Raw genomic sequence first — 27,056 nt, 5'->3', positions numbered from 1 at the left:
GGTGGTGGCAGAGTTTTCCTCTCCGTGCGGTTTCTTGGAGTCTTATTACCCTTAGCATTATTTCCCTCCTGTTTCATGCATGGGAGGCATTGCCATAAACTCTTCCATGTTTTGGATTGGGATCAAATACGTCCCCAAGTCAACTGCTAACAGTGTTAATTACCTTGAGAGGGTTATCCTTATCCATATTGGGGTCTGGAACACCAGCCCTTGTTGGCTGCACCGGTTGCAAGTCTTGCTTCATTTCTGAATTCATGTCACTTTTTGCCACCTACAGGGGGGCATGTGTTGACACCAGTTTTTGGCATGGTCAAAAACATAATTAAGATGGTCTCAAATGGAAAAGTGCTCAAAGTGAGGAAATTCCGTATCATCAAAAGAAGAAACTTTGATATTTGGGCCATAGCCATCCGAACTCATCTCTAAGGCCGAAGTTGTGTTTGAATTACTTAGATTTTGTATGCAGAACACAATTCGGCTGATTACACCCCCAGGACGGCCCCGTATGGAAAAATGTCTATGAAGTCATGTTTTTGCTCAATTCTTGGGTGAAGCTTACTGAACAAAATAACGCTTCTCAGAGCTGCCACTTTACACTAATAATGCAGTGCAGAGGCCTGTGTGCAGAGCTAACGAGGAAAATCCATAGCCATGGATTTAGTGACTTCACAAGGATAGAACATAGATGAATACTTGCCTTTTTTGTATGTGATGTGATTTCTTCGGCAAAAGATACCTAATAGTACTATTTATTACAGTCCATTTGACAAATAAAGTATATGAGAAGGACACACAACAAACATTGTTAGCTGTTTCCACTTTTGTAGTTCCATAGTTGAGATTTCTGGCCTTCGCAGGCCGTGATATATCACATATTTGAGAATGGGCTTTTCATGTCTCCTTGTTATGCTAATTGAGACTTCAAGCTGGGGTGGAGGGGCATGAGTCAGGAGGCCTTCCCAATCCCACGGTACCTCCTCTTCTTCGCCGCGTCGTTGCCCAGGCCACCTATTCGCAGACCATGGGTGACGTGAGTGTGGTCGATGGCGGCGGGCCGTTCCAAGCACTCACTTTCCATCGATACCAATGACCACAGAGGGATGGATCTAGCCGCCAAGATGCAGAGTGGCGGTCGATGGCGGCAGCCTGCTCCCAAGCTGCAGGTAAGAAGGTGACGTGGCGGTGATTGGTTTACTGCCTGCATTTTTTGTTTGAGCAGTTTCTTTATTAGCTTGAGCTAATGGCTTGTCAGTTTGCTAATTGGAATCTTCTGATTGTTAGGCACATTGCAGGTTAGTAAATCTGATGTGTGACACCAGTTGAATCTTCATCGTTAGAGAATGATCCTGATACACGCACACTATTTTTTCTCATACAAAAAAGGTTTTTTAAGGGTCACACTTACACATGTTGTGTTCACATGTTAATTGAACACTGGGTGAATTAAATATATATCTCAACTACTATTGATATTCATGGCTAAAACTAAATTTCTTATTAAATTTGCTGCCCATGTACATGCGGCGCTGCTTGTGTATTTCCACAGTTCATGACAACTTTGCTGCAACTCACAGTAGAGCTGGGATGCCACAAAAGATTGTTGCTGAGCTGAATAAATGCTGAAGAATCTTTTAGGGGAGTGAAAATTGATACCATTCAAATTTATAACACTACAAACCTAAAATCACATCCACTATTTGTTATTTTTGGTTACAACTAAACCGTACCGAATGTGTGTGACATGGATCACTAATGACGATGCACAGATGACTTGATTAAAATTTAGCAAAATAAGTTATCCTTGCAAATCTCCTGATCGACAAGCTATTTACCAATGGTCGTCGCGCTTCAGTGGTAGGCAGTGCAGTAGCAAGGTAGTAGTTGCTTATATGTGCTAAAATACTCAATTCATATTATCTCATATCAACATACAGAGATATATCAATTCTTTTCATTATGGTTTTCTTATCTGTCATCTGCAGAGTGCCCATCTATAGTTACTAGCCGCCAACCCGTGCATTCGCACGGGCTGCTAGTATATACATTGTTTCTAAACAAACTGAATTATTAAAACCCAATGGCATAAGACACATATACCAAAAATGATTTTATTAGTATGTCAAAAACACTACCAAAGTAGCATGTAAAAAAACAATGGTTATTCTACAGCATATTATGCAGCCAGCAAGCTTTGATATGAACTGTATGATCTATTTGTATATCAGCTAAACAAAAAAAACACTTTAAAATTGCCAGTGCCGGTAATGGAAAACTAATAAATTCATATATATCAATGGATATTGAGACATATTCACACAACTAATTTTACTTGCTAATCTTAACCAACTAACCTAAGTTTGCAAGAAAATTTCATGCACACTTCCTTATTTTATTTTAATCTAAACAATGGTTTTGTGCTTTCACGGTATTCACATTCCTATATGTTGACACAATTCTTGATGGCATCAAGATCAACATTATACTAACTCATGTTACATGTCCTCTTTTGAAATTAAGTTAATCTCCACCAAACCTGTCGTGCTCCCCCACTTGTCCTTATAACTTGTTAAGAAGCAGTTCCAGCACAATCAATTTTCTTGATATGAGTAGCCGTGCCAAGGTGTCCTACATGTCATGTTTTTTACATCAACAAAATTCCTACAAGAGTTGTTAGAAATCTCAATGAATAACACTGGGGAGATATCTGTAGGAGCTCTCAAAAGGCAACATCTTACATCGTACAATTATAAAATTAGATGGGATAAATAGTTCACTTATGACCCAGATATATAAAGGCGAATAACTGTGAGGACAAGCTCTCCTGTATAATCCATCTTTTTGGGCAACTCTTGGACAATCCATCTGAGGATGTAAAAAACTAAACGGGCATGCAATCGTGAAGTCTAATAGGATAGCAAGCCTGCAGAACTTGTCGTCCTTTGCATCAACACAAATAATATATTATCTTCCCTCGTCCTCCAAATCCGAACATCAATTTTTTTAATCTAAATGCATGGAAATGGACATGCAGGATACTGGGTGTCATCATTGATCGCGTTCGTCGTAAATATGTGGATGAAAAGATTGCCTAGGTTCATCCAACTGAAAAGGTTGAGAAGAACAACAATTGAATATATATGGGAAACCTCAAGGTGCAACAACTTATATATTATAGTTAGAAAATTAGATGAATAAAAAGTATACTTATACTACCCTCATATATGAAGGCGAACAACTGTGACCCTTTGACAAAAAAGTATACTTGCTATCCTCTCTTTGATAATCCATATTTTGTTGTTGGCAGCTCTTTGATGTTCCATCTTACAACATTATGAGAAAAATGGTTCAAACACACACTCATTGAATTAGGACTGCAAATCTGTACAACCTGTAACCCTTTGCATAAAAAAATCAGTATATTAATTAGCTTCCCTTGGAAGTTGGAATCCAAATCCAAAACAGCAAATACCAGAAAATAAATCTAAGTGAATCAAAATCCACTATGAGATTCAAAACGACATGATATTTGTCACATAAATATTGATAGTTTTCAAAGTTGAGTAGATTAACTATAAATGTCAAAGTGATACGACGTAGGTTGCACAATTAAATATGTAGATGAAAAACGATGTTTACTTACAATCCACATATATGTTAAGAAATAAGGGTTAGTAAATTCTCTCTGGGATGGTCAATCCTTCTTTTTTGTCCACTCTTTTATGTTATTTATTATGACACATAAATGGGAAAACAACACATACACACAAGGTGTGCAGTCAAATAGCAACACATCCGCAAGCATCTTACATCGACTATCTGCTTTTGACTATATGATCTCTTATCAACCTAGCAAATGCAACTGATAGCTGCGGTCAGATGCAGGAGATGTGTGTTTGAAAGCCATGGAGGAGATGGAAGCAACTCCACCACATCATGACCAGAGCACCTAGCGTGCACGCTCCAGTCACCTAGCAAAACTCATCTGAGTAGAAATTAGAAATTAGAGGAGAGAGCCATACACACCTACAGTACATGCCAGTATGCCACACCCACACACACGGACAAAACGGCGATTCCTGCTTAGCCCGTGTTCAGTGGTAGGGCTGACCCCGATGTCGTGTCTCGTGTGAAGAAAGGGTGTTGATTCCTTCAGAGGCTCCCGGCCTGGACGGGGCTATTAGGAATCCAGGGGCAGCGAAGCCTGTTTCCTCCAAGACGTAAGTCATGAATGATCGGGCCTCCGGTGGCAGCGAAGCCTATTGCGTCTAGGACGGAGATTGGCGGCTAGTGTTCTGTCGCAACACGGATCTCGGTGGTGCACCAAGGAGATATATGGGAATAACTCAACCGATCTTGATATAGGCTCCATTGTGTTTTGGTCTATGGTGGAGTTGCGTTTGAATACAATCTTAAAACCATTTCGGCTATGTTTTCGCATAGGAGATCGCCTTGCGAATATGCATCTTGCGGCAGCGGCCAGGGCCACCATGCTGACAAAATACGTGGATACGCATCCATGAGTCCAGCTTGACACATAATAATAGGAAAAAAATCTTAAAGGAATGATTAATAAAGAAGGAAAGGGAGATGATTCCGCCAGGAATCCTTTTTAAGGAGATTGCCTTTTTAACATGATTGCCTTTCTTTGCCGTGCGAGTAATTTTCGCTGGTAATTATTTTTTTAAATTGTTTCTATTTCAGATATACGCATCCATGAGTGCAGGTTGACACATAATAGGAAAAAATCATAAAGGAATAATTAATAAGAAGGAAAGGGAGATGATTCCGCCAGGAATCCTTTTTAAGGTGATTGCCTTTTTAACGTGATTGTCTTTCTTTCCCATGCGAGTTATTTTCGCTGGTAACTATTTTTAAAATTAATTTTATTTCAGAGATATGCATTCAAGAGTCCAGGTTGGCCCATAATAGGGAAAAATCTTCATAGATACAAAAGGAACGGGAGAAGAATACGTGAGGCATCCTTTTTAACGCAAATTGTGAGTTTGGTACAGATACGTGAGAGACTGTGAGTTGGGTCACGGGAGAGAGATACATGATTTTTATTTGTCATTGGAGAGATAAAAGGTGAGACGTGAGAGCTTGAGAGACTAAGGTCATGAGAGAGTTATATGTGAGTTTTTTTTTGTTGATTTTTTTCTCTGAGAGTCCATCTACACCGTAAAAATACGGCCCTACCAGATTAACGGCTCGTAAAATCTAATTAACGTGGTAATTTCTAGGGAGTCTGTAATTAGTGTAAGTAGGTATAGAGGTATAGAGGTATAGATAGATAGATAGATAGATAGATAGATAGATAGATGTAGGTCATGAGTGTGGTTGTAAATTATCCAGTACTCCTGGTGGTTACAAGCCTTCATCTCTACAAAAACATGCAGTGAGGTTGCCTGGTTCCCGACAGGGATTGAGGTAGTTTGCTTCCTGTCAGAGATTGAGGTTCCTAGGAGGTTTCCATCGAGAAAGTCAGGTTATCCATCACATGTTTGTTCAAATATCTCTGGGGAATGAGATGTCAGATTATATGTTACTTATAAATTGTTTGTTTCCTTGAAAGTTACTCATTTTTGTTACCGTTGTTGTACAAGATCAACTGTATTTCCATTGTCGTCATCTTTTTGTGTGAGCTAATTTGTAGCAGAATGAGATGTGGGATCAACTACGCAGAAATGTTTTGTACCCTTTAGAGCGTTTATTTGCTAACCCCTTTTGGTTGTTGCACGTGATACATTTGTAATCTATTGTTACCATCTTGCCTTTCTATGTGAGATAATTCTGTACAATCAATTAAGCTTTCACACAGAAGAACATATAGTAGCATGCTTGAGCATTGCCTTCTTATTCTACCTTCTGAATAAAACCACAAAATTTCTTTCAGTTTATTTATGAATAACCAACCTCAACAGCAGCCTGCTCAGTTTATTTCTCGCTGTACGAAAAGTCGTTCATTCAGTTCTACATTTTTTGGAGTATTTGTTAAAGACATACTTAGGAAAATGCCTTTGAGACTGAGCCTCTGTCATGATAAGTACCTAACACACACTTTATTTGCCATTCCAAGTATGTGCTGCAAAAGGGAACAAAGGGCATTTGGTCTACCCGGTTAATTCTTGCACTAGAAAGCCATCGGTCTTTTAGTTGTTCTCCATTGGTTCCTAACAACAACATGGTCACTTTACTGTACAAACACCTTTATGCAGTATACCTTTGCTTTAATTGATCGATAATGGCTCTCTGTTATTAGCTACATCCTCTTGAGTATCAGCCTCTGTCAGGTTATTTGTTTTCCTGCTTGTATCTTCTCCGGCTGGTTGAGCTAGGACATTGGGTTTCTTCTTTTAGGGGAAAATGTGAGATTTTTTAGTATGTTGGCTGATAGCTTTTCTTCCTTTGGTGTTTCTCAATGGCCTTGTGAAAAAAAATCTGAACGACTACCTCATGGGTTTTGTTTGCTTTGGTGTTCCTCATAGGCTTGCACAGAAAAGAAATGGAGTATGCAGTTTTTTTATTTTTTGTTTTCTTACTGCTTCTATATACCTTCATGAAAGGAAAATGTGATCTTTCTAAGGTCGTTTGTAGAAAAAAAAAGACTGATTTGCTCGGTTTTCAAATCAAGCTTCTCAGAAGGGTCCAAAGCCGTTCATCTTTGGGGCCAAGCTGTATGCGTGTAGCGCTGCTCTCCATGGGCGGCATTGTGGTGCTGAACACCAACAAAGGTGATGCTTCTCTAGAACTCTTAGGAAAATTAAGAAATGGCATGGTTTGGTAGCATGATAGATTGGATTGTCCAGTGTCCCGTGCAGTTATTCGGTTGCATTGTACAAACAAGTATTAAGATGGTTAGTTCTTGATCACCTGTAAATATTCAGGAAGTAAACTTTTGGTGCTTTAAAGACAACTCTGTGTATGGTAGGTGACCTATTCAGATGGTTGCCAAATTTCTTTGAGCTTACAGAAACAGGGGCGTTTTGTTGTCCAATTTTAGTTTCACTCAACTTACAGTGCTGAATATTTCAACGTTAAATCATTTCCTATAGCCTTCCGGCAGGTCTATTCTTCTTTTCTGATTGGGTCGTGTTAGCCAAGCAGAGTAAAACTAAAAATGAAGGATGATTGATTAGGCAATGATGTTTCTTGCTTAATTTTACTACTTGATATTTGTTTCAGATATGAATAATTCTGGTTAAAATTTCTGCATTGCATAGTGTTGCTTGCTTATTATGATATTCTCTTTTCACTACAAACAGATATGCACTTGCTTTTGGATCTTTAGTGCTTCCCTTTTGATGCTATTAAGAATATGTCCCTAAGTGGCTGCATTTATTTTTTTTGTTAGAAACAACTGTGAAAATAGGGAGAAAAGATGCCGATCTTCTCTCAAAGACCACAACATTGACGTCTTTTTTTATCGTTAGTCTACAAATATTCTTACTTGCATGGTTTGAATACTTGGTTCACTCTCGCCCTTTGCGCCATTGGCGCAACGGGTCATCTAGGATATTCCCATGGACTTTCTGGTGATATTGGGAGAATACTTCCACATAACAGAAATTGTTTTGTTAGATTAAGGGATGCCTATGAATGGTATACCAATTGCATTCAGAGGGCATATTTTTCCTTCACGATGCCGAGAGAGAACTTATGGTTTCCCTTCCCTGCTATGTCTATACCATGAGACAAGACGTTCGCAACAAGTCATCAACAAATGGTATTCTGTTCCAGTCCTTTCTCTTTTCTAAGAATATTCATGGGCTGCATCTTAACAATGATTAATATTTATTGCGGTACTTGTCCACTCACTTCACACAAGAATATCTCAAGGGGCACATGCATGAAGAGCATACTAATTTGTTGATCAAAGCTGGAAACGAACGTGACATCATCATTGTTTGGCTTATCATATGATCACAAGAAGCTGGACTCAGTTTTTTTTTTCATGGCAAATATGAAAGAAGGAGTGCCATATGCATTTGCCCGTGAGGAACTGGTGGGAGCCATCTCACCGTGCACTCCTGCTGATAGCGTCATGAGCAACCACTGCCATGATCTCATAATATAGCTCAGGTTCAAGACTTAAGTCATGCACTACTTTTTTTAACCATATAATGTGCTATATCACCTTATCCTTTCAGCTCCAGTACTTCATAATATAAAGTAGATGAACGTCCTTTTAAGAAATACCAATGCAGAAGGAGCTATGTAATCCAGCTTAGTTTCTATAATGAGCTGGTCTCATGACTTTGTTTTACCATGCAATGTAGTATATTATTCTCTACAACATTCTTACTTGGTTCCCTCTCGCCCTTCTTGCCATCGGCGCAACGGGTAAACCAGTGTATGCTATTATCAAGTGATATCATTACTTCCTTTTAGTCTATCATGGTAACATGTAATGGGATATAAGTATCTATGATGTTGGTTCAAAATTAGTCACATATGCATGATTTGAATACTCGGCTCGCTCTTGCTTTTTCCGCACTGAAAGCAAACTAAAAGATTACATTGTTAGGCTTGCAAACAGTGATCTACACGCCAACTGTCGGATCATGCTAGGAACCGACAAGAGAGCCATTGTAACAACCAATTGGTCTGAGTTCTGCCGCCTTGCAAAAATTCATGAAGGAGACATCTGTGCCTTTCATCTTAAGGTCACCACAAAGCAGCGCCCGGTTCTCATCGTGCATTGCCTTTAGATGAACCATCAACAGCAACGGAAGTCGTATCTAAATATCATCTAGCATTCCAAAGACTACTAATCAAACTCTGTAATAGGATGAAACCTTCCTCTGTTTTTTGACGATGCTATCTGTAAGATATCTAGTCCTATCCACAAGTTAATCAGATTGCTGCTACTGAAATGGAAATCTTCAGGAAACAATGCAGCATAGGAAAAGCATTTTTGCAGATGGACAGGAAGATGGTCATAACTAAGCTTCAAGGCAGGCATAATGTCATTGTCACCAGTCTGTCTCTCCCATTCTTTACTTTGTAAGACCCTTCTCCAATGACGCAAATTAAGGTCTTTTCTTAGTAATGCACCAACAGTTTTTGCAGCAAGAGGGGATCCCTTTAGTTTTTCCATTATCTTATCTCCAGTCTCGAGCAAAAAACTGTGATCATTTCTACATTGGTCATCACCAAAGACAAAAGCATGGAACAACTTCCTAAAATATTCAGATTCTAAACCTTCCAACTCTATATGCTTAGTTGTTTCAACCATCTTTGCTATTGTTGGAAACCGAGTTGTGACTAGAATGATGCTGCCCTCTTTTTGTGATGTTTTGAGCGGCAACAATAATCTTTTCCAGTCATCCTCATTACTACACTCCCATATATCATCCAATACAAGCAAGAACCTTTTCGGTTTTAATTTTTGTTCAATTAGCTCTTCTGGTCTATTCCCCTTTTCCCCTTCAACTGGTGGGATTTCCTTATTAATATCTTCAAGCAACTTATTCAGATTGAATTTGACAGATACACATACCCAAATCAGTACTTGAAAATGGGCTCGCGCTTGCTTATCCTTATATATGTGCTGTATCATAGTTGTTTTCCCTATCCCACCCGAACCAACAATCGGAAGCACAGTAAGATCATTGCCACGGTTTTCCCCTTTGGTGATGTCATGTATGATGCTTTTCACTATAAGGTCCCTCCCGTATAATTTTGGCTCTATGCTTCGACCGGTGGTGATGGGGCGACTATGGGTAATGTCTGGGATAGTTTTATGGCCACAACTCTGCAGAATGGTGATAAATGATGTACGCAAGGGCTGCAGTTGCTCAACAATGTGCTTCATTCTCTGTGAGACATCCACCCTATTAAACCGCAGCATTGGTGTTTCTTTCTGGGGTGCACCACGAAGAGTTGGCTGGCCATAATTATCATCAACATGTGGGGAAGATGAGCAAGGGAGGAGTTTACCGAACTTGGGAATGCATCCGCTGACCCTCTCATCAGTATGATTGGCATCTGGTGTTGAGGAGGGGGGAATTCTGCGTGAGCTCTGCTTAGCACGCGGCCAAACGCAGCAGCCAACTTCCCTTTGACCACGTTGAGCAGGGCTGGCAGGAGACGAGCGCGTTGATAAACCAAGCAGTTTGGCAACAGCTTTGGCCGTGTGACGAGCATTGAGGGCAAGGTCAAGGATGATGCCCTTGGTATGCTGGTCTGCAGCGTCATACGTGCCGTGGAGCTCGTCATGGATGCGGAAGTAGTCCAGCTCATCCAACAAGTCCTCGGCAGAGTGCGCCGAGTGCTGCAGCTTGTGCAGCAGCTCCTTCATGGCCTTGCCACCGATCTGCTTGCGGTTTGCGGCTTCAAGCGTGGCCTGCACGAGCAGCAATTCCGTCTTGAGGGCATTGACGTTGAGACCTAAGTTGTTGCTGTCAACCCAAGCCTCCAGTACGCCATCGGCAACGGAGGCCAGCGCCTTGCCCACCACCCATTGCGCCGCGCTTAGGAGCACGTCCATCCTCTTGAGTCCTCAGGCACAGCGGTGTATCAAGGATCGGTGATGCGAAGACCTGCAGGAATCAAGAGGAATTCTTTCCTTAACACGCACCAATTGCATAGTACTAGTTCATAATATGGAGAAAAATAATTACTTGTAAGTTGCTGCTAGCAACCAGCAGTAGAAGAATTAATACGTACTCGTGAGGGATGTCGCTTGCCTTCCTGAGAGTTTGTTGTGTTGAGGACGAGATATGGCGCATTATATGTCGGGGACACTCTCTCTTTTTCTCTCCCTCTCTCTCCCTCTCTCTCTCTCTCTCTCTCTCTCTCTCTCTCTCTCTCTCTCTCTCTCTACATTGGGCTACCAAAGGATCTGATTCCGATGAATGACCTGATATATATGGTGATGGAATTTCCACTTTTTATGTGTCAAGTCGATGTCCCCAAGCAAGGAAATTGCTGCCAGCCAGGGAAAGTATCCATTGTTGAGCTTCCTCTTATTCCAACGGCTGCTGGACAAGAGCACAAAGAAGCATCCCATTGGTCTGCTGGTAAGTAAAGAAAAGCATCCCATCCCATGCATTTGAGGAGGCTGCTGGTGAAGACAACGTACATAAAGGAAGGAAGCTCCCCTCAGCAATGGGGACAAGGAATAAGAGGAAGCTCAATAATGGATGCTGCCCTCAATGTTAAACATTGTACATACGGTATAACTATAAACCATATATTGTGTGCGTGCGTGTAGCTGTTGTACTCCTGGTTAGGCTGTTGAGATTTGATCTTATCCTTTGTTGTATCTTGGAGATCAATCCACGGCATAACCACCCGTAATCTTGCGGCCTTTGTGCCTATATTAACACGCACGCGTCCCTGCTAACTGCATACGCTTAAGCCTCATTTTCTACACTCAAATGGTTTGGAACCTGGATGCCAAATGATACATGCATACAATTACCCCAGAACTGAAACTTTCCAATGAATGATCTTCACACGTACGTACGGTAGCTAATCTGTCGAAAATTGAAGTAAATGATGGGCAAGTAAAGCTCCTACATTGAGAGAGGGGAGATTAAGAAGAGTGAGCACTGACAATCCCATGACCAATATAATTAGCTAGGCATGTTTTTGCATGGGATGGGGATGGGGTTGAGCAGCAAGCAAGTAAACCCTCTGTCCAAATGATTTAATACTGGCCATACCCATACAGAAGAGAAACCGGCCGGCCTATTTTTCGTGCGGAAAAGGTCATTATTTTATTTGGCACAATAAGTTAATCCCTAGCTGCAAAGGATAAGTTTCAAGCCTCCCCTAGCTGGATTATGTTTTACTTTGCTTTATTTATTCTTTACTTTGCTTTATTGTGCTTTCCTTTCCTTTGCTTTGATTTATTCTTTCAAGCTTTATTCTTTCTGGTGGTACAAGGAGTCTCCTGTACAAGCTCAACAATATGGAGACAGGGATTATATATGGCCCAGCTATTTTACTATGTTGTACAGTAAGCACTAACCAAGTAATGAATCACGTGTGCTTATTATTTATAGTACTCCCTCCATCCCAAAATAAGTGTCTCAAGGTTAGTATAAATTTATACTAAAGTTAGTACAAAGTTGAGACAGTTATTTTGGGATGGAGGGAGTAGCATATATAGCAGGGTGGAGTAATCCTTCAATATGTACTATATGAACTTTCTCAATGTTGATGGGCTTTCCTCTCACGGTTGGTTCAGGTTGGTTGGTTGGTTCACAGCGGAGCAAAAGAGGCGGTAGCTGTAGGTAGGGCTGCAACAAAAGCTCGAGGCTCGTCAGCCGCTCGAGATCGACTCATTTTTTGACTCGCCTCGAGATCGACTCGAAAAGAAACAAGCTGAGTTTGAACACTTTATGTAGCTTGACCGAGAAACGAGCCGATCTTGAGCCAATGTTGGCTCGCTCGATTTTAGCTCGATAGCTCGACAGAATATCATTATGTTAAATGATCATGCCATATATTAAATGAAAATAAGATAATTTATTACCATATATGTTGTCCATAATTTTTCTCCATTTTATTTACCAATGAACATGAAACTTAATTAAGTGCAGAGAAGATTTAGGCCTAGTTATGGCACGTGGTCGACTATGTGTTAAATATCGTATATTTTTGGCAAAGGTTCTCAGCATATTCACCTTTTTTTTCATCCACAGATTAATTTTTACCATCTCATTTAGCTCTAAACTAGCTCGAGATCGTTACAAGCTGAGCACGAGTCATGTTCTACAGCTCGATCACGAGCATCACTTAGTTTAAGCTCGCTCGAATTTTCATATGAGTTGAGCTGAGCCAACTCCAACTCGTTCGAGCTCGACTTGTTTGCAGCCCTAGTTGTAGGCAGTCGGCAGGACGGGTTCAGCGGCATGAGCGGGACGAGTGCCAGCGTGCTTTGGGCTGGGCTAGGCCCAATCAACGCGAGTGCGTGATATGGGCCCACTATTATGCACTCTTCACATCAACGGAGAGCTCCTTTTTTTTGAGAGAGAGAGAGAGAGGATTCAACGGAGAGCTCCTATCCTATGTGTGTGTTGCTCTTTGCACCCCTCAAAAACAAAGTGAGGCTCTTTCCGACAAAGTATTATGCACTCTTCTTTCCCCTTTTTCTTTTTTCAACACATGTCTATCTTTTTCATACACATCGTACATTTTTCGTATGCGTCAAATCTATTTTATTTATACATGTTTAACACTTTTTCGAGGAATGTTTAACATTCCATGATTAACCTTTTCTTTGCGGTTATTCGTTCATTATCCAACATGTACACGCGTGGGCTAACACCAGTGGAGTGAGAGAGTGCATGTTTCACATCTTTCTTTGTGAAAAGTTTTCAGGATTTTTTTACTTTTTTAAAAAAATCAAATTTTTTGCCATATCAGGTGCATATGCACTCAAGTGCATCCATGTATTTTTCATGTTTCGCATGTGCTCTTTTGTGTTGCGTTGGAACTATACAGATAGTGATCTTTACACACCTCAACAAAAACACAGACAACAACAAACACTTGCTTGAACGAGTAACTTTAATTTTATGTACAAAATTGTGACCACACAGTAGACCAGAACCAATCTCTTTAAGTTACTAAGCTCGCGGGGAATAAAGCCCTTGGAGAGCTCGGGGCCTTTTTCCCTGTGTGTCCGTCTATTATGGTCGGGGTGGAGCTTACGGCACCTATGTCAGGATACCGAGGCAACAGTCTCATGTTGGTTAACCTCCACGTGGCCATGTCGGTTTGCTGCATCTTTGTACCTTCATGGTTGCAGGAGAAGCCTAACATCATCATGGAGCCATCTTTCTGTGGTGCCGTGGTGGATTCGGAGCCAAAGTGCGATGCACCAGCAGAGGTCGAACAAATTTATGGCTTTTGAAAGCATTGACGCCAGAAGAGATTCTACACCTGTGATGTGCAGATGAGGCTATTTCTAACCGATCCCCTATAACCGGTAAGTTGAGTAAAATTTCAATTTTACTCCACTAACCGGCACCTAGCCGATCCCCTATCGGCCGTTAGTGGAGTATATTTTTACTTCATCCCCAAAACTTCCCTATTTTTACTCCATTGATACACGGCCGAGTAAAAATATGTGGCTCGCTCTCTCGTCCGTGCGGCCGCTGCATCTTTGCCGGCGCGCCTCCCGCCGGCCCCGCTGCTACCTCGTTTCATCCCTTGCCCTCCACCGCCATTCTGCCCGTCAGCCAGCCCTTTCAGACCCCATCGCCGTCGCCGGAGTCAAGGTGAAACAACGCCGCCGTCGCCATTGTTGATCCACCCGTTTTCTTTTGAGTTCCTTCTTTTTCTAGCAGCCGCCGCATCTCACCTTGCTTGAGCACCACTGCAGGTCACCCGCTGCTCGCCGCTTCTATCTAAACCATGCCGGCCAGTTTTTGCACCACCACTGCACCCCAAGTGTTCAAAGAATTGCCTAGATGAGTTTTTTTTATTTGTTTCTCTTTGTACCGAGCCGTTTGATTGAACCGAACCGTTTGGATTGTAGATGAAGAGGTTGAGGGAGATGGCGTTGGAGGACTTGTCGTCATCCAAAGAGGAGGAAGAAGATGATGATGACTTTGACACCGTTTTAGGCATGATTTTCAATGATGATGTTTGCAGCCAAGGAAAGGATCACATTTGGCCGCATACACATCAACCGTGATAGAGCGGAGGGCCATGCCAAGATCATGCGAGATTACTTTGATCCAAACCCAACCTATCCGGAGAAGTACTTTTGTTGATGCTTTCAGATACACAGAAGTCTTTTTCTAACCATTGCAAAAGCCGTTGAGAGATATGATGACTGGTTCAAGCTCCGAAGAAATGCGTCTGGAGAGATCAGTGCAAGCCTTTGATGAAATGCATTGCGGCTGTTCGCGTCTTGGCATATGGGTGTTCTGCCGATGCAATTGATGACTATGTACGCATTGGCGAAGACACAATCTTGGAGGCTGTTCAAAGGTTCACCAAAGTAGTGATCATTGTCTTTGGCCCGGAGTACTTGAGAGCACCAACCGAGGAAGACACCCAAAGGCTGATGACTGAGAGTGAAGCAAGAGGATGGCCAGGGATGCTTGGATCACTTGACGTATGCACAGGAGATGGAAGAATTGTCCTACAGGTTGGAAGGGCTAGTACAAAGACTACGTCAAAAGTCCAACGATCATTCTTGAGGCAGTTGCATCTTCTTTGGTCTGCCTAGCTCTCACAATGACTTGAATGTGCTATCGAGATCACATATGTTTTCCAGGCTTATAAAAGGTGAAGCTCCCGCTTGCGAGTAATCGGTCAATGGGCACAACTACTCGATGGGTTACTACCTTGCGGATGACATCTATCCATCATGGGCCACCTTGGTCAAAACAATTCCGCGTCCAAAAGGTAACAAAAACACTCACTTTGCCCAATGGCAAGAAGCTGCAAGGAAAGATGTGGAAAGAGCCTTCGGTGTGCTTCAGAAGGGCTTTGCAATTGTTCGTGGCCCTGCCGAGTACTGGAACTCCAAGGTTCTATGGTGAATCTTAACTTGTTGCATCATATTGCATAACATGATCATTGAAGACGAGAGAGATATGCCTGAGAACTTTCGGTACATCATCAACGGGAGTCCGGTTGAGCCAGAGCATGATATAAATAAGATCTTGACATTCCTTGAGGGGCATCACAAGGTGGAGAACCGTCAAGTTCATACTCAGCTCCAACAAGATCTTGTTGAGCACCATTAGCAACATCTAATAAGCAGGTCCTAGTTGTTCTATGAAATGCTATTTGCTACATTTGAACCATTCGGCGTGTTTAAATTCGGTATGTAAACTTTGAATTTGGTTTTTAAACTTCGAATTCGGTCTGTAAACATTCAAATTTATGTTTAGTTTATATATGTGTGCCAATATATAGTTTCAATTTATACTAGAATTGCAAAGTTTAGAAAAATAAAAATTTACTCCGCTAAGTTTAGGGGGTCAGCTAGGTCCAGCCAAAACTTAGTGGAGTATTTCTACTCCACTAAGCCTTTGACTCCCTTCAGTTTTAAGGGATCGGTTAGAAATGCCCTGAGATATGTTTATTTTTGCTGGAAATAGTCAGTTTAGGCATTGGATCTACAAAGCTGTTGTTGATTGTGGTAGCTCACCAACCATCTTCAGGAAGGAGCACGACACCGTGCCTTCGTCACCCATAGCAGAGGAACATAGGCTTTCGCCTGCGCCCATGGAGTAGGTGAGAGGGACATGATCCACACCAAAGCCTCCAGGAAGGTAATCGGCACCGCGCGGCGTCGACATTGCTGAGGCCGCCGCCTGCCTAGAGTTTCCCCCAGATCGATGCCCACCCACCAGATCCGTCTAGCCAACACCAGGCAGGTATTGGAACTAGCACGAACCGGAGCAGATCGAGTCAGAGATGACGCTACCGGGATTCACAGGCTCCAAACGATGCCGGCACCACGCAAACACCTCCGGCTGCCCCCAACCACGCCGGTGAAGGAGGGCAACCTCGGCGCGCGCCCACCTCCCCTCAGGGCCGCCGTCCGGTGCCTGAGCCCGCACAATCTGGAGGAGAACTGATCTGGGGAGAGGAGCCCTAGATCCGCCGCCGCCAACCGCCATGGCCAGCCCCACGCTGCCCCGCAGTCATGGAGGCACAACCGCTGCCGGAATCGGATGGAGGCACAAAGTGGTCGTTGATAATATTATAATTAGGGAGACACCTTTTCTGGAATCACACTATCACAATAGCCCGTAGGCGGGAGAGGTCTCCTCTCATCGACTCGGCTCTCGGTGTGGCTGCAAGGGACAATGATGGGGCACACAAGAAATCAAAAATGTTTGTCGCGAGCAGCCAAGGAAGGTATGAGCGCATGAGAGATGTAGCCAAATTGCATTTACCATCCAGTGAGTTAAACTAGGCTCACAGGTTACGCCGAAGCAAACTTTTGGTATGGCGAACAATTGTAGACAAAATTATATACAATAAAATTGTAGAAAAATTGATGAAAACGATAATCAGACAGATGGAAACGAGAATACATATATGATATCAAGACTAAAGTAGGATGTCAAAAAATTCAATCACAAAATGAAGACGATAGAACAATCAGCTGGAACAAGATGGAATTAAGTTTTCTTAAAAGTACATGAATTAGTAGATACAAATTAGCAAAATAAGAGTACCAACCATGCCGCCCTGGCATCAATAGATGACAACTTTTTAAAAGCAAATAACACAAATGAGATGTGCATTATTGGTAGGGCAGTAGGTGGCCTCAATGATTGTGCTGTTGGTCACACACACACACACACACACATTAACATTATTGTCGGTAGTACAGTACATGGCCCGTGGACGGAAGGAGCTGCTGGTGAGAGCAACTCCAACGCAGTCCCACCAAAACAACTCCAAAATCGAAGAAAAAAAATCAGTGGAATCGGTAGATCGGTCGACTAGCTCACCAAATATGCTCTCATTTTGCAAAATTGTCGGAATTTTGGGCTGGAATCGAAGAAAAAGGGATCAAAACTTGTCGAAAAGGGTCATGTTTGTCGACTTTTTTTGGCAGAATCTGTCGGCAGCAACTAGTAAGATTTGACGGTCTCCTCATGTACGTTGCGTCAATCACATATATATACTCTACTCCAGTGGGCAAGTTGGAAGTTGTGTGATGAGTACAGGACTCTGCCTGCTGTTTCTCACACTTTTGATAAAGGATTGATATTTTATGGATGTTACGAGTAGGTATGTATGCGTGGTGTGCATCTACCCGATGGACGACGACGACTCAATCCAAGTCATCGGTCTATCCGTGTCCCGGACAAACTAGAAGGTAGGAGTACTATTTATTACTCTGGTGCGTCGTCTGTGATGAGCATCTATGCATATGCAAACAATATATTTGATGAAGAGTGTATATTTGGTTTTAAAATTTGTCACGTGCACGTCCATAAGACCTGTGAGGGCAGATCGCAGCATCAGGATCCAATCGGACGGCTCAGGTTGTGGCTTGAAAAACACACGAGCCACGTACTTGGAGCTGATTGGTGGAGATACTACGGGATATATATAGTTTGGTCTTGGATACATTATGCATGGACGTTGCGTGCTAGTCGTGATAAGTGGAGCCGCCCACATGGCCAATGACTAGTCAAAGTGCTAGCTAGACTAAGATGGTGCAGCTAGCATGTACTCCTATATTAAGTTTGACACAAGGCATACACTATTATGCGACTAGCCATGGAGACCTCCCCTTTGATAAAGCTCATCTCACTCACCCTCCTACTAGCCTCGGCCATCGCTGGGCCAACTTTGGAGGAACAGGCAGGAGCACTTCTTGCCTGGAAAGCCACACTAGAAACCCAACCAGCCCAACTCCAACTGCAATCCTGGGAAAACACCTCATGGCCGTGTAGCTGGCATGGCATCAGCTGCAGCAGCAAGCATCAACAACAACCGGTGATCACCGGGATCTCTCTGCGAGGATTGGGGCTCAGAGGGGAGCTCCACACCCTCAACTTCTCGGCATTGGCAACCCTGACGAGTATCCAACTCGCGCAAAATCAGATAAGGGGCTCCTTACCACCTTCTTTAGCATCATCCTTGCCAAACCTGCGCCATCTAATGCTCCAGGCAAATCAGCTCTCCGGTGAAATACCAAGCCATATAAAACACCTAGAGGGTCTTGTGGCGTTGGATTTGTCAAACAATCACTTGTTTGGTCCCATTCCCAGCGAACTAGGCTACCTAAGGAAGCTGCGTCAATTAGATTTTTCCAACAACAACCTCACAGGCCCTATCCCAAGAAATTTAGGGAATTTAACCAAGCTCACTAACTTGTCCCTCGCTGATAACCAAATATCTGGATATCTTCCTCCAGAACTAGGTTACCTCGTGAATTTACGATGGTTGGTTCTTAGTCAAAACAAACTCATGGGTTCTATCCCGGCTACCTTGGGGAGATTGGTTAATCTCGCTATCTTGTACCTATATTATAACCAACTTTCTGGACATATCCCTCAAGAACTAGGTTACCTCGTGAACTTAGAAGAGTTAGATTTTACCGGCAACGACCTCACAGGCCCTATCCCAAGAAATTTAGGCAATTTAACCAAACTCAATAACTTGTTTCTTGGTGATAACCAATTGTCTGGATATCTTCCTCCAGAACTAGGTTACCTGGTGAATTTAGGAGGGCTGCATCTTTGGCAAAACAAACTTATGGGTTCTATCCCCGCTACCTTTGGGAGTTTGCTTAATCTCACCAGCTTGTACCTAAGATATAACCAACTTTCTGGGCACATTCCTCGAGAACTAGGTTCCCTCGTGAAGTTATTTGAGTTAGAACTTCAACACAACAAACTCATGGGTTTCGTTCCTGATATATTTGGAAATTTGACCAAGCTCAGTTACTTGTACCTGGGCGACAACCAACTTTCCAGACATATTCCTCGAGAACTTGGGTACCTAGTGAATATGAGAAAGTTAGATCTTAGGAACAACAAACTCATTGGTTCTATCCCTGCTACCTTTGGGAGTTTGGTTAATCTCACTAGCTTGGTCCTGTGGGACAACCAACTCTTTGGACGTATTCCTCCAGAATTAGGTTACCTCATGAACTTGGAAGAGTTAGGACTTAGCAACAACAAACTCGTGGGTTCCCTCCCTGATATGTTTGGAAATTTGACCAAGCTCGCTCTCTTGCACCTGGATGGTAATAAATTTTCCGGACATGTTCCTGGAGAAATTGGTACCTTAATGGATCTCCAATATCTACAGTTGAATGGTAACAATTTCTCCGGTCCCTTGCCACCTGACTTGTGTGCTGGAGGCAAGCTCGAGAGATTGACTGCATTTGATAATAACCTGAATGGACCTTTGCCGTCAAGTCTGGTACATTGCTTAAGCCTAGTTAGAGTTCGTCTTGAAAGGAATCAAATAGAAGGAGATATCTCTGAGTTGGGAATTCATCCCAATATGGTGTATATGGATATGAGCTCGAATAAACTATATGGGCAGTTATCTAACCATTGGAGGGAGTGGCGTAATCTTACCAAGCTGAACATCTCAAACAACAACATCATGGGTAATATACCCACAAGTATGGGACAGCTGTCTCAGTTAAAGGTGCTCGATCTTTCATCAAACAAACTTGAAGGGGAGCTTCCAAGTAAACTGGGCAATGTAAAAAGTCTGTTCCATTTGAGCCTCGCTGATAATTTGCTCTATGGTAGCATTCCACAAGAAATTGGAGCATTGTACAATCTAGAGATCCTAGATTTGTCATCAAATAACCTAAGTGGATCGATAAAAGGTTCAATTGAACATTGTCTCAAGCTTCGCTTTTTGAAGTTGAGTCATAATAACTTTGAAGGAAACATCCCTACCGAGCTAGGCGTGGTGTCAAGCTTACAAGGCATGTTGGATTTAAGTGACAATTCATTTGTTGGGGCGATACCAAGCCAACTTAGTGGCCTGAGCATGCTAGATACTTTGAATCTTTCACGCAATGAATTGAATAGCTCAATTCCAGCATCATTTGGGAGCATGGAAAGCTTAACATCCATTGATGTATCTTATAATGAATTGGAAGGACCGATCCCAGAGAGTAGGCTTTTCCTGAGAGCTCCACTCGAGTGTTTCATGCATAATAAGATGTTATGTGGTGTAGTGAAAGGACTGCCCCCCTGTAGTAGTGCAACTCAGAGCGAAGGACAACGGACACCTTATGGAAAAATTGTACTAGCCACAGTCTCTATTTTGATATCTCTTGTTCTTGTCGTAGCTATACTTAAATTCCGGCATGAAAGGAAGAAATCAAAGGCAACTTCCACTGATAATGTAACACAATTAGCAAGCATGTTCTCTGTTTGGAGCTTTGATGGGACAAATGTGTTCAAGCAAATTGCTGAGGCAACTGACAATTTTAGCGAGGTACATTGCATTGGAACCGGAGGATATGGGTCTGTGTACAAAGCTAGACTTGCAACATGTGAAATATTTGCAGTGAAGAAGATACGCATAATAGACGATGAGTATGGCATCAATGAGTCAATGTTCAATCGCGAGATCGGGGCATTGGTGCAGATTCGACATCGAAACATCGTAAAACTATTTGGGTATTGTTCCTCAAGCCAAGGCAGATTTCTTATCTATGAATACATGGAGAGAGGAAACTTGGCAGAAACACTTAGAGCCAACAAAAGGGCAATTGAATTGGACTGGAAAAGGCGGGTAAATATCATGTTGGACGTGGTTCATGCTTTGGCATACATGCATCATGATTGTCCATCACCAATAGTTCACCGAGATATAACAAGCAACAACATTTTGCTTGATGTGGAATTTAGAGCTTGCATCTCTGATTTTGGTACGGCTAAAATCCTCAATGTTAGTGGCCCGAATATCACAAGCCTTGCTGGTACAAAAGGCTATCTTGCTCCAGGTAAAAATAAAATAGATCATTTTTTGTATTATTTTCTAGACTTACATATGTGTCATATATGCTGCTTTTGCACATGTCATATGTGATGTATCCATGTGAACAATGACAATTAATTGCAACGCTAATTAACTGACATGTATTTATTGCAGAGCTAGCGTACACAGAGAATGTGACGGAGAAATGTGATGTATATAGCTTCGGAGTGCTCGTTATTGAGCTTTTTTTGGGATCCCATCCAGGCGATTTGCTCTCATCTATCTACTTGACAACCAACAAGAATGATCTGTGTCTGAAGGATCTGCTGGACTCCAGGCTCGAGCTTCCGGGCGCTGAAACCGCTAGAGAAATATACAACATGCTCAGCATTGCAGTTCAGTGCCTAGACCCTAACCCATCACACAGACCAACAACACGGCGTGCTAGTGATGAGCTATCTTCTGGGAACCAAAGATGTGACGGTCATCATGTTGATTATCTACACGCCAACCTCACCATTCCTACCTAGTAGTGCCTATGGCTACGGATGATGAATTGGTATCGTGTTGTGTGTAGTTTCTTCTATGCTACCTACAATACTTGCTTAAAATTTGTTTAACTGGTAAGAAAAGCAGAGTTCCGGGGTTACAAGACTACTAGTAAACTTGTATCAATGGATGTATCATATTACTGGCGCTTCTTTTGTTAAACGATAAGGCTTAGAGTTATTATTCGATTTTAATAATCGGTGTGATGTAAATCAATCTTGTTTATCTCTTTTTTGTAGATCTATTGTAACAATCGTTGTTGTAATTCTTGGTCGTTCAGCCCCTATATTAGCACGAAGGCATGCCGCAGTAAAGGCATTGTTTCAATCAACCTACCTAGTCTTCTTATACGGTATTAGAGCTAGACCTCGCCGACACATCCATGACCGGCTCCTCTTCCGTCGCCACCCTCGGCAACTTCCCCTTCACCCATGCTATCATCGAGAAACCGATGAAGGAGAACCACATCTTGTGGAAGGCCTTCATCGACTCCAAGCGAGAGGCAGCGGGCAACTCGTTGTATGACTCCTGACGCGGCTAGCCTATCAGCTGCAAGGATGGTGGCCTAGAAAATCAACAATCGGACAACAATCTCACTGTCGCCTCCTGTACTCCAGTGGCCGGTGTGGGTAAGCTAGCCTACAGACCGCGTTGCACTCCATGGTGATCAGCTACACGATCGATCCCCTGTGATCAGCTGGAAGCCATCGAGCAATAGCATCCTACAGACCGTGTTGCACTCCATGGTGACATCCAGCTTAGTGGCCGGCAGGCGGTGTAACGTGGGGCTCTTTCTCACCGCCTGTCTCACGCACGGCTTTGTCTATGAAGAATTGATATTTTATGGTTGTCACACACCACGAGTAGCGTGCTCTGCTGAAAGCTGAATGCGTGGTGTGCATCTACCCGAGGACGACTCAACCCAAGTCATCGGTAGGTCAAACTAGCAGGTAGGACTAGTACTTGTCTGCCGCCAGTAGTACTCCCTCCGTTTCTTTTTAGTCTGCATATAAAGTTTGGTCAAAGTCAAGCTTTGTAAAGTTTGACTAACTTTATATTAAAAATATAAACATTGACAATATGATATCAACATTATCAGATGCACCACGAAATGTATTTTCATACTATATAGTTTTAATATTGTAAATGTTCATACTTTTTTATATAAATTTGGTCAAACTTTGTGTAGTTTGACTTTGATCAAAACTTTGTGTCGTCTGTGATGAGTATCCATGCGTATGCAAACAACCAACAGTGGTAAATGCCGTACTCTCTTCTCTCCATGTGACGGTGAATCACATGCACCGTGGCAGAGCCAGGATTTGGTGCAATGTCACAACATGCGTCAAAATCACAATCAATGTTGTGATCTTGTTGTACTTCTGTTCTTCCGATGTTCTGGACAGGATTTTGATGCAAGGTGGTTGCTATCTCAGGTCGTTCCTCGATCTTTGTGCCTATGGCGTTCCCGCGGTGCTATGTAAACAGATATACATGTTGAACCCTCGTTTGTTCATGTCCAGCATGGGTTCCCATCTTAGAGCCGAGATGTCTTTTGTTGTATCTTGGTTGGTGGCCTATCTTGATTTTTGAGGTAATATCATTGGGAGTTATAAAACTTGTGTCGTATGTTTAGTTTGGTGCTAGAACTTTAAAAATACGGTTTTGTGGTCATCTAATTAACTTGACTCAAGCATGCAGATATGGTCACAGTACGCACATGCGGACATATGCACGTGTATGATCCCACATGTCAGTGAGTGATGGTGTTGGACCTGATGTATTTTTACAGAAAACACCCTCATAGTTTTTTATTGGCGGAAAAAGTCAACCACAGCGAAACCCTACTACAGTAGTACACATATATGTGAAAATTAACAACAAAAAATGATATACTTGGACTCGAACCCAGGACCATCTGTTTTGACAGGGGACGCTATAGGCTATAGCCACCAACCATTCAGGTATGAATGTTTTAAAGCACAAACATTTCTTGAAAATGGGAGCATTTAAAAAAATGATTTCTTTTAAAAGCAAGAAGATTTCTTCAATGTGCGGACATTTTTCAAAATTTGAACTTTTTTTGGAAACAAGAACATTTTTTCAAATAGATTGCATGCCTTGGACAGGAACATCTAGATATTGCCGAAATCACTAGTTAGCAAGGGTACCCCTTGCAACGTTTGTGAAGGTCATCCCCACCTTCTCTGGTGATGACAACTGGCACACTTCATATGTGCCACTTGTCGCAACTTGAAAGTTTGTGGTTATTTCATAGATTTGTTTTTTTAATAAATTCTTTTTAACCGTGTTTTCAAATCATGATCGTTTTGTTGTGGGATCTCTCGCGTCGAGATCTTCGAAACTATATCCCATCATAATAGATTTGGATGATCTTTTTTTCCGGGAAAAACTGAAAAGTTTAAAAACCAAAAAAAGGGAAGCACAATGGGAGGGCCGAGCCCTGTATATCACCCGCAGCGAGACCGAACCTGGTCTAGCATGAACCCGCCCTCCCGTTGCTACTTATGGGGCCAGCCCAAGTAGTTTCTTCCCTGGTTCTTCTTTGCTTTCTTCATTCTTTTCTTTTTCCTTTTTGTTTTGTTTTACATTCTTGAAATGTTTTAAATACATATATTCAATAACTTAATTTACTTTAAAAAATAAAAATGCTCATCGCAAATTCATAAATGTTAATGTTATTATAAAAAAATGTTGACGTAACTTTTCATATATTAATAGCATAAAAAAGTATACTCCCTTCGATCCATAATGAGTATCATGGTTTTAGTTCAAATTTAACAAATGAATACAAGCCATTTTCAAAAATTATTACATTTTCAAAATGTACATGCAATTTACAAAATGTTGTATATTTTAGAAAAATAGTTCTAACATTCATATAGTATATATGATTTTTGTTAAATGTTCACGCGTTTAAAAAAAATATTTGTGATATTTTGGAAAATGTTTCTACGCTGTAGAGGCTATACATGATGTTTAATTTGGGCAGTAATTGTTTTATGTACTCATTCCATCCAAATAACCCATGACAGCCCGAAACATGGTGTCGAATAGTAGCAGCAATACAGAATACACCACACTCCCACACAATTACATCACATACATCACGATTACTTATGAGGAAGGCTCAAGCAACCCGTCAATATGTTGGAGCAACCTTTTCAACCCGCTGCTCAAGCCTTCCTTAGCTGAAGAAATGATGAAGTCCTTCCTTAGCTGCAGCACATCTTTACTCGTGAACCGCAGGCTTTCGAAGATCCTTCTCTCTTCTTCTTCTTCTTCATCTTGTTGTGCATCTTGTGGGTTGGTAGGAACTTGTAACCTACCAGGCCTAGGGCGTAAGCGGTAAGGGAAGGAGGGGGTTGGGCGAGGCGATGAGCGGCCGCGCCGGCGGCTGGGCGCCGTCGCGGGAGAGGAAGATGGCGGCAGCGGCGCAAGAGGCAGGGGGCGGCTAGGGTTCCGGCTCCTCTGGGAGCCGGGCAATAGAGATAATATTCTTCTTATTGCTTAATTCCCAAAAAGAGTCTTACAGCCTATATTTATAACCTAGATAACTTGCATAAGAATTAACCTAAGATAACTTGCATAAGAATTAACCTAAGATAACTTGTGGGCTAAGATTGCCCGGTGGGCCTAGCTAAACCGGCATAACACTTCTCCCCGCCTGCACAAACAGCTCGTCCTCGAGCTGTAAGGTGGGAAAGCGCTTGCGGAACTCCTCGAGGCGATCAACCAGCGTCAAACACCTTCTCGACAGCTAGGGCGGCCAGGTCGCCGGCGACGGCGTCCTCCGGAATGTAGTCTGCAACCTCCAGGTAGAAGAGTCGCGAGCAGGCATGGCCGGGCGTGTAGGGCTCATCGCAGTTGAAGCACAACCCTTGGCGGCGAAAGAACTGGTCACACTGGTTGAGCCAGTTGAGGGAGTCCTCCGTGCCGTCATAGGTTGCGAAGTCGATCTTGGCGAACCACGGCGGTGTCTGGGTCGGAGCGCCGTGTCAAGCTGGCTCGGAGGTGCGGAGCAGCGAGGCGGGTGGCGCCTGGTCGGAGTACTCCGGGTAGGGACCCGCGGAGCCGGATGGCCCGCCGAACTGCGGAAACGGGGTCGGCTGCTCCGGAACCGTGGTGTAGACCGGCGATGGCGAAGACCCAGCCGCCCAAGCTGGTAGTGGCGACGGGGAGGTCGGGAACCGGACCTGATGTATCGGAAGGCCGGCCAGCGAGGACGCCCCTGAGCTGGGCAGAGGTGGCGTCGGTGGTTGCAGCCTCGGTTGTGGAGGGTGGGCGGGTGCGTCGGTTGCCGCGGGGGAAGGCGGCTGCAGATGCCAGAGGGGAGCCGCAGCTGGCTGTGGCAGCAGATGCCACAGAGGAGCGGCGGCCGTAGTGGTCCCGCCGGGGTGCCCCGCCTGGAACGGCAGCAGCGGTAGCCCGGTGCAGGCCGGCGCGCCCTGGGCCGGCCACGGCAGCGCGGGGGGGCCCGCCTCGAACGGCAGCAGCGGCTGCCCGCTGTAGGCAGACGCACCCTGGGACGGCCACGGCAACGTGGGGTGGCCGTAGGCGGCGATCGGCGCAGCCAGCGGAGGTGCGTACGGCCCGGCCATGTACTGGTGGTACTGGTTCAGAAGGAGTCCCTGGACGGCCGTCACGAGATCCCGCAAGGTATTGGTGACCTGTTCCGGCGTGAAGACGGCGGTCGTTCGCGGTGCAGAAGTGATGGGGGCCGGCGGCGGTGGGAAGCCCGCGGTGGTGACCGGGCCCGGCAGCGTGAGGGCCCTGGCGGTGGTCATCGGCGGCGAGGGCGTTGAAGAAGACATGATCGAACCCGAGTCTCTGGATACCAAATTGGTAGGAACTTGTAGCCTACCAGGCCTAGGGCGTAAGCGGTAAGGGAAGGAGGGGGCTGGGCGAGGCGATGAGCGGCCGCGCCGGTGGCTGGGCGCCGTCGCGGGAGAGGAAGATGGCGGCAGCGGCGCAAGAGGCAGTGGGCGGCTAGGGTTCCGGCTCCTCTGGGAGCCGGGCAATAGAGATAATATTCTTCTTATTGCTTAATTCCCAAAAAGAGTCTTACAGCCTATATTTATAACCTA

General features: G+C 43.5%; 2 protein-coding genes across 2 annotated transcripts; one reads left to right on the top strand and one right to left on the bottom strand.

The window, feature by feature from the left end:
• Positions 1-8,321: 8,321 nt before the first annotated feature.
• On the bottom strand, positions 8,322-10,535 carry LOC141026522 (disease resistance protein RGA2-like). The gene has a single exon (XM_073503215.1). The coding sequence runs from the start codon at positions 10,487-10,489 to the stop codon at positions 8,768-8,770; it is 1,722 nt and encodes a 573-aa protein (XP_073359316.1). The 5' UTR covers positions 10,490-10,535; the 3' UTR covers positions 8,322-8,767.
• Positions 10,536-18,206: 7,671 nt separating this feature from the next.
• LOC109765707 (uncharacterized) lies at positions 18,207-22,236 on the top strand. Its single transcript, XM_073505618.1, has 2 exons — positions 18,207-21,424; positions 21,574-22,236. The coding sequence occupies exons 1-2, from the start codon at positions 18,208-18,210 to the stop codon at positions 21,927-21,929; spliced, it is 3,573 nt and encodes a 1,190-aa protein (XP_073361719.1). The 5' UTR covers position 18,207; the 3' UTR covers positions 21,930-22,236.
• The last annotated feature ends 4,820 nt before the right edge of the window (positions 22,237-27,056 follow it).

The sequence above is a fragment of the Aegilops tauschii genome, chromosome 7 (genome assembly GCF_002575655.3).
Source record: "Aegilops tauschii subsp. strangulata cultivar AL8/78 chromosome 7, Aet v6.0, whole genome shotgun sequence".
In the NCBI taxonomy this organism is placed as follows: Eukaryota; Viridiplantae; Streptophyta; class Magnoliopsida; order Poales; family Poaceae; genus Aegilops; species Aegilops tauschii.
Note: the sequence above shows the minus strand (reverse complement) of the source record. Positions and strands in the feature narration are given on the sequence as shown.